Here is a 13,243-nt window from a genome sequence, read left to right as displayed (position 1 = left end):
GGAGAGAATTATCTCCAACCGTCTCCTCCATTTTGCGAATCAAACAACATCCTTCCAGAATCTCAAAATGCCTCCAGAAAAATAGACAAACAACAGATCACCTCACACGACTCACCGAATCAATCTACAAAGCTTACAACAACAATCAAGTAACCATCGGGGTATTCCTAGATGTCAAAAGCATTCGACAGCGTTTGGCACAACGCCATCATATACAAACTAAATCACCTACAAATAAATCCTACGATAGTCAAATGGATTTCAAATTTTTTAACCAATAAAACAGCACAAGTAAAAGTCAATAAAACCATATCCAAATTATTTAATATAACGGCAGGAGTGCCCCAAGGATCAGTCCTCTCTCCACTTCTATACATAATTTTCGTCAGTGACATACCTTTTCCAAATCTAACATACACACACAATTCACAATACGCAGACGACATCGCAATCTGGAGCACCTCCAGAAACCCAGTAATGGCCATGTCTCGCGTATAAGAATCACTAAACAACGTCTCAACATGGAGCAACAAGTGGAGGGTCGTGTTAAATCCGACAAAAACACAAGCAATCACCTTCTATAGAAAACTAAAGAAGCAAAGAAAAAATCTAGAAAAAATAAAACTATCACTTGGAAACACAACCATTAACATGAGCAAAAACATCACATTCTTTGGCGTCACTTTCGACACAAAACTAACATGGAAAAAACACATAAACAATATACACTCATCAATCAGAAAAAGGATTTCATATCTAAAGACTATAACTGGTAAACAATCGAAATGCGCACCGAACACCATTATACAAATATACAAGGCTTACATTCGTCCACTAATAGAGTACGGATGTCAAGTAACATACAATATGTCAAACAACACACTCCAAAAAATCCAAGTGCAACAAAACAAAATATTAAAATCCGCATTCAGTTTACCATCTTTTACGCCAACAAATTATCTACACCAAATTAGTAATTTACCAACTATAAGAGACAGAATAACAGAACTTTCTCTCAAATATTATCTAAAAGCAGAAAATGGAAACAAACTAACGGCATCACTACACAAATTATCAAGTGCACCAACGAAATACATATCACCTTACAACATATTTCAAGAATCACAATCCACTCAACAAAGAATCTAAATAAATAAAATCTATGTTATTAACATGAATTCCTTTTTTTCAGGTACAGGGCACACGACACGCAAAACTTTCGGCGCCTGTCGTGTGAAAGTGGTTTTCTCGGGCACTCCGTTTCCCCACATCAAATTCTTCAGGCATTGGATTTCTAGATCCCAGCCTAGGCAACCTTTTTGCCAGACCCAGAATCGGGCCGTTTGATTTGATCTGAATTTGAATGAATAACATTCATGTTCACATCTGCCCAACTTTTTCATTTCGGGACAGGTCCCGGCCTTTCTTTCCTCTGCTGCCTTTGCCTCCACACAAAAGAACATTTAGTGAGACATTCTCCACCCAAAAAGTCAAGAATAATAACGATAATTAATTTATTAAAATAATAATTAAAAAAAAACACCACTTAATCTTAATAACAATCCACGAAAGGGGACGAAGAGGAACTACAAAGTTCCTGAACACCCCAGTTGGAGAGAGAACTCTTCTGATTTCTCTCTCTCTAAACTGAACCCCTGCCACGTTAGTTTAGTTTAGTTTAGTTAATGTAATTATAAGTCACAATGAATTCTTTATACTAGTATTTGTCAAGTAAAGCCGTTGCTTGTCGAATAGTATAAATATAGCTATCTTAGGCTCATGAAAAGCGAAACGAAGTCAGAAATATTCATCAATACGTGTACTATGTAGCTCACGTGCTTAGAAGGGGGAATGAAACCTTTCAGCGTCGGAAAGGTAGTGAGGTTTCTGAATAAACCTAATGAAAAGATTAATTCAGAACATTCAAAGGTCACATCAACTGGGATACATTCATAATGTAAATACTGTAGCCTTCGTATACAAGAATGAAGACTAGCATTCATTACCTTATACACTTCACTACTTATACATCTCCTTATCTAAAATTTCATCTAATACCAGTGCATAAAGAAGAAATGATAAAGAAATACCGCAAGAGGTCGTTGCAGTCACATCTTGTCGTGAATGTATTGGGTATCCGTAACAGCTCAGTTCTTTTCTTTTTTAATGAGGAAAACACTTTGCTTTAACTTCCTATGTTATAATTTTTTGTTTCTTTTTAATTAAATCTTCAAGTAGAATCTTTCCAAAAATAAATTAATTTTTTTTCTGTTTGGGTAATTGTCGATTTTGATCTTGATTTTCCGCTCAAAGTAAGGGGCAATCTAATTTAATTAAAGCATTGAATTTGAGACAGAATGGAGCTGCGCGAGCTACTTGCTTTGGTGTACCCCTTGGACTCAATGGTGAGATTCTCAATCTTCTATATTAATCAACTAATTTATGAACTTAAAACGAGGTTACAAAGGTTTCAAACAACTTGGAATGCTGTTTTCGAGAACTTAAATTTTCGCAATGGGTTACTTGTGTGAATGACGAGCACTTTTGTTATACTTAACAGCTGTGAACTTGTTAATAAGTTTCTTCTTATACAATCTGTAAAAATGAATATATTAGGTTTACAGTTGAATGTTGTAAAGAGTCAAAATGTCCCTTTTCTTGTTTAATTCAGAGAAACGACTGGCGATTACACGAATTTAATAATTGCTTTCCGATAACTTTCAAATTTAACCTTGTCTGCATTTTCCTCATCAGATTTAAAACTTACGTCCGCCAATCTTCAAATATAAGATTATTATCAGTGTTTTATAGCTATTTTTTATAAGTTCCAAAATTAATTTTCTGGAAAAAAGAGGTAGTTTGGGATCTATTTAATGGTAACTTGTAAACTAATAATATGTGTTAAAATATTAACTGTCCTTTGAAATCTATTAATAACTTTGTTGAGAGATTCAGTTTTCGAGTGACAACTCCTATGATTTAACGTTACAATGAGTTAAAGAAAAATGTTACGTTTGTCTTTCCGCATACAAGACACCATGGTTTAAATATAAAAACAGGAGCAAAGTTACGAACCAAAAAGTCCAAGGTTTGAGTCACATTCTGTTACTGAAACGCTTCGGACGTTCAGTTTATGACCACTTTATAAAAGTGAAAGTCAATCCCAGTCGGTGAAGAGTAACCTTGTAGGTGGCTGATGCTACTGGTTTGTTTCTCATTCTCTGGTAAGCATTTCAAAATTGGGGATAAATGGTCATGCCTGAACTTAGTTCAAGTGTCGAATAAGGTGTCGTTCATGTTGTAAAAAAAAACATATTAAATATCAAATGTGAAAAAAAAATGTTCAAATGCTCTGATATCTTTTAAACACTTCAAAGAATTTACTTGCACTGTTTGCCAATATACATGTACATTCATAGGTTTAATCACCAGATGTCTCTGTGTTGAAATCAAGGAGTTCTTAAATACAAAGGCAAATTCCATTTCGTGTGTTCTGAAATATATCTGGAAAACCTGTAGTCATTGGACCGAACGAGCAAAGAAGAAAGCAGAACATCAAGGAAAGGGCAATTAGAAATGTACATGTTTACTCTGTTTGCACATCAGCTGAGTCCACAATGCTTAGCACACATAGCCCATTGTGCAGTTTCGGGTTTAGCATCTAACGGATAAGCAAACATTTTGGTACTTTTCTGAAAGTACCATCAGATTAAACATAGGATATAAATTAACTGGTGAACAACAAATAATAAGCCCTCTTTTGTCGATTAGCGGCAAATTTACGAATTTACAACTCTAATGATCCTAAATTCGATTCCCTTGCGTGGATTGAGCATATATACCCCTTGTTTTAAAATAACGACTGTAACATTTGTGTAGCTTTGTGTTAAAACAACAACTGTAGCATTTGTGTAGCTTTGTGTTAAAATAAAAACTGTGACATTTGATAAGCAAGAATGGGAAGAGTGTGATTTAATTAGTAATTTAACAATGGGAAAAGTGTGTTTTAATTAGTAATTTAACAATGGGAAAAGTGTGTTTTAATTAGTAATTTAACAATAGGAAGAGTGTGTTTTAGTTAGTAATTTAATAATGGGAAGAGTGTGATTTAATTAGTAATTTAACAATGGGAAAAGTGTGTTTTAATTAGTAATTTAACAATAGGAAGAGTGTGTTTTAGTTAGTAATTTAATAATGGGAAGAGTGTGATTTAATTAGTAATTTAACAATGGGAAGAGTGTGTTTTAATTAGTAATTTAACAATAGGAAGAGTGTGTTTTAGTTAGTAATTTAATAATGGGAAGAGTGTGATTTAATTAGTAATTTAACAATGGGAAGAGTGTGTTTTAATTAGTAATTTAACAATGGGAAGAGTGTGATTTAATTAGTAATTTAACAATGGGAAGAGTGTGTTTTAATTAGTAATTTAACAATAGGAAGAGTGTGTTTTAGTTAGTAATTTAATAATGGGAAGAGTGTGATTTAATTAGTAATTTAACAATGGGAAGAGTGTGATTTAATTAGTAATTTAACAATGGGAAGAGTGTGATTTAATTAGTAATTTAACTTAGGTTTTTGCATCGACTAATTAGCATCATAACGAATTCTTGAGTTTATGAACTTTGGTTTCCTATATTTATGATTATTACAACACAAGCATAGATTATAGTTTACAATTTATATTGAAACATTTATGAAACTGCTAGTCATTTTAATAGTAGTTAAGAACTTACAGCAATAAACACTTCGAAGAAGGTATTGACTTGGGTTAAATATATACGTTTTTATTTCATACAGTTACTGAAATATATTTTTCATATCCTACTGGGTAAATTTAGTTTTCTGACGTAACGTTTAGTTTCGAGACCTCTTCATAAAATTAGCACGCTTTTTACCCTTCTATTTCTGAGAAGGAGCTAATGCCTAGCTTTCTGATAACTGGAGACCATCACATTCTGACAGCTAAAGGCTCTGCAAGCGCTTTTGCAAAAACCTTGTTTAGTTTATTTTTGAGTGACTTCTTCTTTCAAGTAGGTTATGGATAACTCCCGTAAGTACTTGGGTCGCTGAATGTTTCCTTCCGTGGCTGTTGCATGGCTAATTGTTCCTCCCAACGTTCCGGATCTCCTTCTTGGATACTGGTCGTGCCATCTATTAGACTTAGAACCAAAGATGTTGATGAAACTCTGACGAAATTTGACATTCATGAAACAGTAAGTAATTGGATTACAGCAAGAAGAAGTATAAGCTAGCAACTGAAGAAAAGAAATGCCTTGATAACCAAGACCCCCGTAAACACCCACTGGGTTAAAGAGACTTATTGTGTTGATGACGTGTATTGGGGTCCAGCAGACAAAAAATTCTAATACAACAACAAACAACATCTTAATCACACGTTTCTTCTCAGCAAGGGATCTTTCGTGATTACTAACGCTCTGTATAGTGTGTATTTCTCTTCCATTTGTGTCCTGATGAGCCATTGTACATGAAGTACCATAGTTGGTTTTTGACATATTACTGCTGATGATTCTGCATCGTGTTGTTAATGGATATTGGGTTTCTCTAACACGTCTAAGTGCTAGTCTTCTTTTACCTAATTAAGTCAGAAACAATAATTTTATTATGTTACTGTCCATATATACACATGCCCATTTTGATTAATAAATTAATAATTAAAGGTTCTTGAGATGATTCATGTAAACAAACATTTAATTTGGATACTAAGTAGCAAATAGATACAACCTTTTATAAGAGAAGTAATGGATATTCAATTATTATATTTCAAGATTTAATTTCACTATAAGAATATCCAGGGACATATTTTGCATACATGTAATCCAAATTTGAGACACGACCGCTTTAAATTGATAAAGTTTGGAAATAAATTACAAATATTGATATCAAATTAAATTACCCATTCACAGAAATTAAGTTCCAATATATAACCACTTTAGAAAGACTTATTGCTCTAAGGTAACAATATATAGTCACTTTAGTGAGACAAATTACTCCAAAGCAACAATTTATATCCACTTTAGAGAGACAAATTAGTCCAAGGCAACAATATATAGTCACTTTAGAGAGACAAATTGCTCGAAGGTAACAGTATATAGTCACAAAGACTTATTGCTCCAAAGCAACTATATATATCCATTTTAAAGAAACACATTGGTTCAAGGCAACAATATATAGCCACTTTAGAGAGAGAGACAAATTACTCCAAGGTAACAATATCTGGCCACCTTAGAGAGATTTAATGCTCCAAGGCAACCATATATAGTCACTTTAGAGAGACGTATTGCTCCAAGGCAAAAATATATAACCCATTTTGAAAAGACGAATTACTCCAAGGTAACAATATATAACCACTTTAGTGAAACTTATTGCTCCAAGGCAACCATATATATCCATTTTAAATAGACACATTGGTCCAAGGCAACGGTATATAACCACTTTAGAGAGACAAAGTGCTCCAAGGTAACAATATATAGCCACTTTAGAGAGATATAATACTCCAAGGCAACCACGGATATCCATTTTAAAGAGACAAATTGGTGCAAGGCAAAGATATATAGCTACTTTAGAGAGACAAATCGCTCCAAGGTAACAATATATATAGCCACTTTAGAGAAACATTCTGTTCCAAGGTAAACATATATATCCATTTTAAATAGACAAATTGATCCACGGCAACAGTATATAGTCACTTTAAACAGACAAATTACTCCAAGGCAACAATATATAACCACTTTAGAGAGACGTATTTTTCCAAGGCAACTATATATATATATACCATTTTAAAGAGACAAATTGCTTCAAGGCAACAGTATATTGTCACATTAGAGAGACAAATTACTCCAAGGCAACAATATATAGTCACTTTATAGAGACTTATTGCTTTAAGACAACCATATATAACCACTTTAGAGAGACAAATTATTCCAAGGCACAATTTTTATAGCCACTTTAAAGAGACAAATTACTCCAAGTTAACAATATCTAGCCACTTTAGAGAGACAAATTACTCCAAGGTAACAATATCTAGCCACATTAGAGAGACTTAATACTGCAAGACAATCATGGATATCCATTTTAAAGAGACAAATTGGTGCAATGCAACGATATATAGCCACTTTAGAGAGACAAATTGCTCCAAGGTAACAATATATATCCAATTTAAATAGACAAGTTGATCCAAGAGAACGATATATAGCCACTTAAGAGAGGCAAATTACTCCAAGGTCACAATATATATCCACTTAAGAGAGACTTATTGCTCCAAGGCAACCATATATAACCACTTTAGAGAGATAAATTACTCCAAGAGATTAATATATAGCCCCTTTAGAGAGACAAATTACTCCAAGGTACCAATATATAACCACTTTAGAGAGACAAATTGCTCCAAGGCAACCATATATATCCATTTCAAAAAGACACACACGTCCAAGGCAACGATATATAGCCACTTTAGAGAGACAAAGTGTTTCAAGGCAACAATATATAGCCACTTTAGAAAGACTTATTGCTCCAAGGCAACCAAATATATACATTTTAAAGAGACACATTGGTCCAAGGCAACGATATATAGCAACTTTAGAGAGACAAATTATTGTAAAGCAACAATTTATAGTCACTTTAGAGAGACAAATTGCTCCAAGGCAACAATATATAGCCAACTCAGTAATACAAACAAATATTAACGCTAAAACAAATTTTCTAATGAGTTTGCTGAAAAACTCTGAACAGAACTAAATCCCCTGTATATCTGTCAAAACACGAAGTGCTACCACACCCTGAGTACCCATAGTTTCCGCACCCTTTCAAATACATTTGAATATGCCTGAATACTAATAGCCCAGCACTTGATAAACAACAACAATTACTTAACGTGAAAGAAACCGTACTTTAAAACATGCTTCTTAAGGAATATTGATCAACATAAGATAACCAGACCTCAAGCCACGATCGGGTAATTAGTATATTCTAGCCGGATCTCCACACATGAACAATCTAGAAAGGCAATCAGCTCCAAAAGGAAACGCAGTATCAAATGTGGTAACTTAAGCTTTAAAATGTACAAATTTTTCATACAATTATACTTAAAGGGAACAATACAACCTAGATAATTAACACCAATATATGCATACTTTTGGAAGACAAACAACTCAAATGTAAACAGATTCCTATACATGGATACTTAAAAGAACAATAACAGCCTAGATAACCAAACTACAACATATGCATACTTTTGGAAGACGTTATAGAGTTAAAAGTTACAAGTCTTGTCAAAAAATAGAATGAAACATACAGTCATGGTGTATAAACTCAATAAAGCCATTTAATAAGCGTTTCATGTTATGACCAGATGATTAGAGCGCTCAAATCATAATCCGAGGTTCGAGTCCCCATTACAACAAACATTCTCGCCCTTTCAGCCGTGAGGTTTTGTACAGTTACGGTTAATTCCACTATTCGTTAGTAAAAGAGTATCCTAAGAGCTGGCGGTGGGTGGTGATGACTAGCTGTCTTCCCTTTAGTCTTACCCTGCTAAATTAGAGACGGGTAACGCGAAACTAAAAACCGACAAATAAACAATAAGCGTTTCACTTGTTCGTAATATTTTCTCTCAACTCTAAGGTTTGACCCTACTGTCGGGAATTACTTTTATGTTATTGAGTTTATACACCATGACTGTATTTATTTTTTTACTTGTAAGTATTCAAGTGATAAAAGTCTGTATTATCTGTATTTGAGTCAACAACTTAAATGTGATCTAGTAAAAATTCAGCCTGTCATCTCGAAGCTTTCTATCAAGGCCACATTGATATCAGTAAAAGAAAATTATATAATTGTCATAATTTTATGATTCTCAGTGCTACCTCTGGTGAAATTTAGTTTCCCTACGACAAGTGTTTTTTTTTTTTTTAAGAAATAGGCCTGGCATGGCCTTGTTTATGGAGCACTTGACTCGTAAGTTGATGGTCGCAGGTTCGAATCCCAACATTCAATCACATTATTCATTCGTGATGAGTAGTCCAAGATTGATGATGGGTAAAGTTTACTAGTTGCCTACCCTCTAGATTGTCACTTCGAAATTAGGGATGACTAGCGCGGATAACTGTCGAGTAACTTTGCTTGAAATTCCACAGACAGGTTTAAAATATAATGACTTTATACTATTTTGTATAATCGATTTTAATTTGCTTGAAGAAATTTTTTTGGTAGGAAGACTAAAATCAGTCTAAAAACACCATTTATTCAAGGAATAATTATGCAGTAAGTGGATTTTATTTGGTGCATTTTATTAGCCCGCGTTCAACCAAGTTGAAAGTAATTTAATAACACGATACTTTGTACGATCGTCACGTTTTCTGTTCTTTCTTTAAAACTAGGTTTCTTTGCGCTTCTTTAAAGCGCTAAGATGTTTTATGTGGAACATGATATGAGAGTATAACCAATTTCCATATTCCGTGATGCATTAAAAATAGTAGTAGGCTATTTTTAATGCATCACGGAATGATGGAAGTAGACCGTAAGCAAATGCCACTCGTTTTACAATTGTTTTTAAAATGAAAACTGCTTTTAGTGACATGGAGATATTCGTGGGATTTGTATAGTTCGTAAGTGAGATAGAATTGAATATCTAATATCTGAATTCGAATGTAAGTTTTTTATTTAGGTCATCTCCAAATTTCTCTAAAAACAAAAATAAATCAGCATTTTGCGTTTATTAATTCTAAATACTGTAGGAGACAACTTCCAAAAAAAGAAAGACACTTATCGTAGTTCACTGGATAAAAATAGAACTTGTTTACTTCTAGAAATATGTAGTGAAAACATCAAAGGCTCGCACCAAAAACAACAGCAATAATAAACATTCTGTAACAGAACAGACAACACCAACAATACACATTCTGTAACAGAACAGACAACACCAACAATACACATTCTGTAACAGAACAGACAACACCAACAATACACATTTTGTAACAGAACAGACAACACCAACAATACACATTCTGTAACAGAACAGACAACACCAACAATACACATTCTGTAACAGAACAGACAACACCAACAATACACATTCTGTAACAGAACAGACAACACCAACAATACACATTCTGTAACAGAACAGACAACACCAACAATACACATTCTGTAACAGAACAGACAACACCAACAATACACATTCTGTAACAGAACAGACAACACCAACAATAAACATTCTGTAACAGAACAGACAACACCAACAATACACATTCTGTAACAGAACAGACAACACCAACAATACACATTCTGTAACAGAACAGACAACACCAACAATACACATTTTGTAACAGAACAAACAACACCAACAATACACATTCTGTAACAGAACAGACAACACCAACAATAAACATTCTGCACAGAACAGACATCACCAACAATAAACACTCTGTACAGAACATATAAATGCAGTAAACACGACATATCCCTTTCTTCCTAATAAAGATACAACTTCACCTACCTTTTGTCCTGGATCGAAGAGGACGTATAGCTCGCCAGAGTGTTAGTGTGATGAGTGAATACGTTAAAATCATAATCAACAGTGGTGTGATCAACAGTACAACGTCCAAAAAAAAGTTGAACAGCTTTTCTGCTGTCACAGTGGGCCAACTTTCCCGACATTTGAATCGATCTAAAAAAATTGATAACTTATGTTAATGGTCCCTCACTAAACATATATGTCTGTTAAAGTTAGCTATTATCAATATTTCTCAAGTTGGAATTTATTTAAAAAAAACATCAGATCAGAATAAGTCCAGAATCGAAAGTTACCAGTAAAATGTTTTTCTTGAAATAACCAATGCAATGAATCATTACGTCAGGATATTTTTATACAAACATTGATGTACTCGTCTAAACTGTTTAAATCCAAGGTTTGATCGATTTAATGTACTTGTTCTATTCTAGCGTTTATCTTTAGATATAAAGAAGTTTTTCACGTGTTCGAAGTACAAAAGTAACATCTAAATATACTAAAGAAACATACTTTTACACTTTAGAAACCTTGTAGTCTCTCACGTGCTTATCAAATCTCAGAACTTGTCCACTTAAAGAACGTTTTTACAAAATTGTTTTGATATTCAACACGATTTGTGTGTGTCTTTCGTTTTTCGCTTTCCACGAAGTATGACTTTAATGTATATAAGTGGAAAGAGAGTTTATTTAGAAGCTGTTGGAAATATGTAAACATTTCCTTCAAGCTTCTCCAAAACTAATGAATTTGTACACTGTACTCTCGACCCTGTGTTCGTCATTTTGAAAAAAAAAATACAGAAGTTGCACGTTTTTTTATGTTTCTCGTGTTGTTTTTTTCCCTCACTTTTCCAGGATTTTGATGTCGAAAGCAACATTGTTTGGAAAAAGCACCTTTTAAGACTTAAATTAAAGCAACGCCATAGAATTATTTTAAGATCGAAATTAGAATTTCATTTGCCAATCTGAGATTGAAATTAAACGTAGTGTATTTGTAGCGGAGCATAATTGTCAAACCAATTTGGATTGTTTTAGTCTCTAGTTAGTATTAGTTTACTGGAATATGAGACTCAGATGCTTTACAGGTTTGTCGTGTTTTAGAGGTTCGAGATATTTAAGTAAAGTCAGACTGAGGTGAATGTTATTTCTAAACTAAGCCAAAGGAATCTTCGAAATATCTGAGAAACGTTTATGTAACAGTAGGTTTCTGTCTTGATATTTATATCAACATTTATACTTTTCACAGAAAAAACCTTTTAATAATGTGAATAATGAACCGTTGTATTTTGATTATTTATTAACCCTAAAATATTACACATATGCCAACATTCATTCTTGAAAAGAAACTTTTACTGTTTTTATTCAATCAGTTGTTGTATAAAGTACACGTTGATGAAAAATAAGTTTAAATATGATTTAGAAGAACATAAGTTAAGTCGTTGGAAATAACTGGTATATCCAGTTTTGTCAAAAAAAAAAAAAGAAAAGAGAAGAGAGGGCGCTAATTAATTAGTTGTTTTTTAAAATTGATTACAAGAAAACCATCAAACTGAAATACAAATACAAGAATTAGAAAATGGAAACACTCTTAGATTTGTTTAATTTTTGATATATAATATATAAAACATATACATTTTGTGATTACACCGCAAGAATAATTGGATTTTTCAGAATATAAGAGAAAAGTGGCCCAGCATGGCCAGATGGTTAAGGTGCTCGACTCGTAATCTGAGGGCCACGGGTTCGAGTCCCCGTCACACCAAACATGTACTCCCTTTCAGCTGTGGAGGCATTATAATGTGACGATCAATCTCACTATACGTTAGTAAAAAGAGTAGCCCAAATTAAGGATGCCTAGCGCAAATAGCTCTCGTGTAGCTTTGCGCGAAACTGAAAACAAAGAAACGATATAAGTGAAAAATCCGAGGAAGTAGCAAAGATTACATGGTGGACGAGGTTTTGAAACCGAAACGGAAACTTTTTCTTCTACTTAAAAATTGGTTTGTTTTGAATTTCGCGCAAAGCTACACGAGAGATATCTGCGCTAAGCATCCCTAATTTGGGCTAATCTTATTACTAATGTATAGTGGGATTGACCGTAACATTATAATGCCTTCACAGTTGAAAGGGAGTGCATGTTTGGTATAACAAGGATTCGAACCCGCGACCCTCGGATTACGAATCGAGCACCTTAACCTCTTGGTCACGACGGGCTTTTACTTAAATAATTTATTTATTTTTTTTAAATCAGAAGCTAATGAACCTCATCGCCTTTCGACCTTCACTACATGGATACTCCCGCTAAACACCCTTTAAAAATATTCAATGATTTTTCATTTGAAAAAAATACCAGTTAAATGAAAACATTTTATGTTGTGCTCAAAATAGGTAGGACCAACCAACGTAAATTATATCGCATTATATAAATTATCAAGTCATAAATTTGTCGTAACTACATTGTGCCGAACGGGAACATCTCCCCACTCCTAAAAAGATATATATATAACTGTAATATTTCCTCTATATTTAATTTCCACATTTTCGCTTGCAAGTTGTGTTAAAGATGTACAGTTAAAATTAATAATTATATGTTTTACAATTGCACCTTTGAATATAGTCACTCTATACAAATCAATGTAATTCAAGACGAGTTTCGTTTAATTCATAAGCTGTACAATCTGATGTTACTATCAAAGTTGAAAATGTTTGTTTGTTTTTC

The 13,243-nt window shown here is 33.5% G+C and overlaps 1 protein-coding gene across 1 annotated transcript in view; it reads right to left on the bottom strand.

Moving 5' to 3' along the window:
- Nucleotides 1-4,703: 4,703 nt before the first annotated feature.
- The window catches only part of LOC143235527 (cholecystokinin receptor-like), a 46,622-nt gene continuing 38,082 nt past the window's right edge, over nt 4,704-13,243 (bottom strand). Inside the window, exons 5-6 of the mRNA XM_076473764.1 lie at nt 10,514-10,684; nt 4,704-5,593 (exon numbers count right to left, since the gene is read on the bottom strand). Of these exons, the coding sequence (XP_076329879.1) occupies nt 5,004-5,593; nt 10,514-10,684 (761 nt within the window). The 3' untranslated portion in view covers nt 4,704-5,003. The remainder of the gene's footprint in view (nt 5,594-10,513; nt 10,685-13,243) is intronic.

This window comes from Tachypleus tridentatus, chromosome 2, assembly GCF_004210375.1.
Source record: "Tachypleus tridentatus isolate NWPU-2018 chromosome 2, ASM421037v1, whole genome shotgun sequence".
Lineage (NCBI taxonomy): Eukaryota > Metazoa > Arthropoda > Merostomata > Xiphosura > Limulidae > Tachypleus > Tachypleus tridentatus.
The sequence above is the reverse complement of the archived record's forward strand: the minus strand, read 5'-3'. Positions and strand labels throughout refer to the sequence as shown.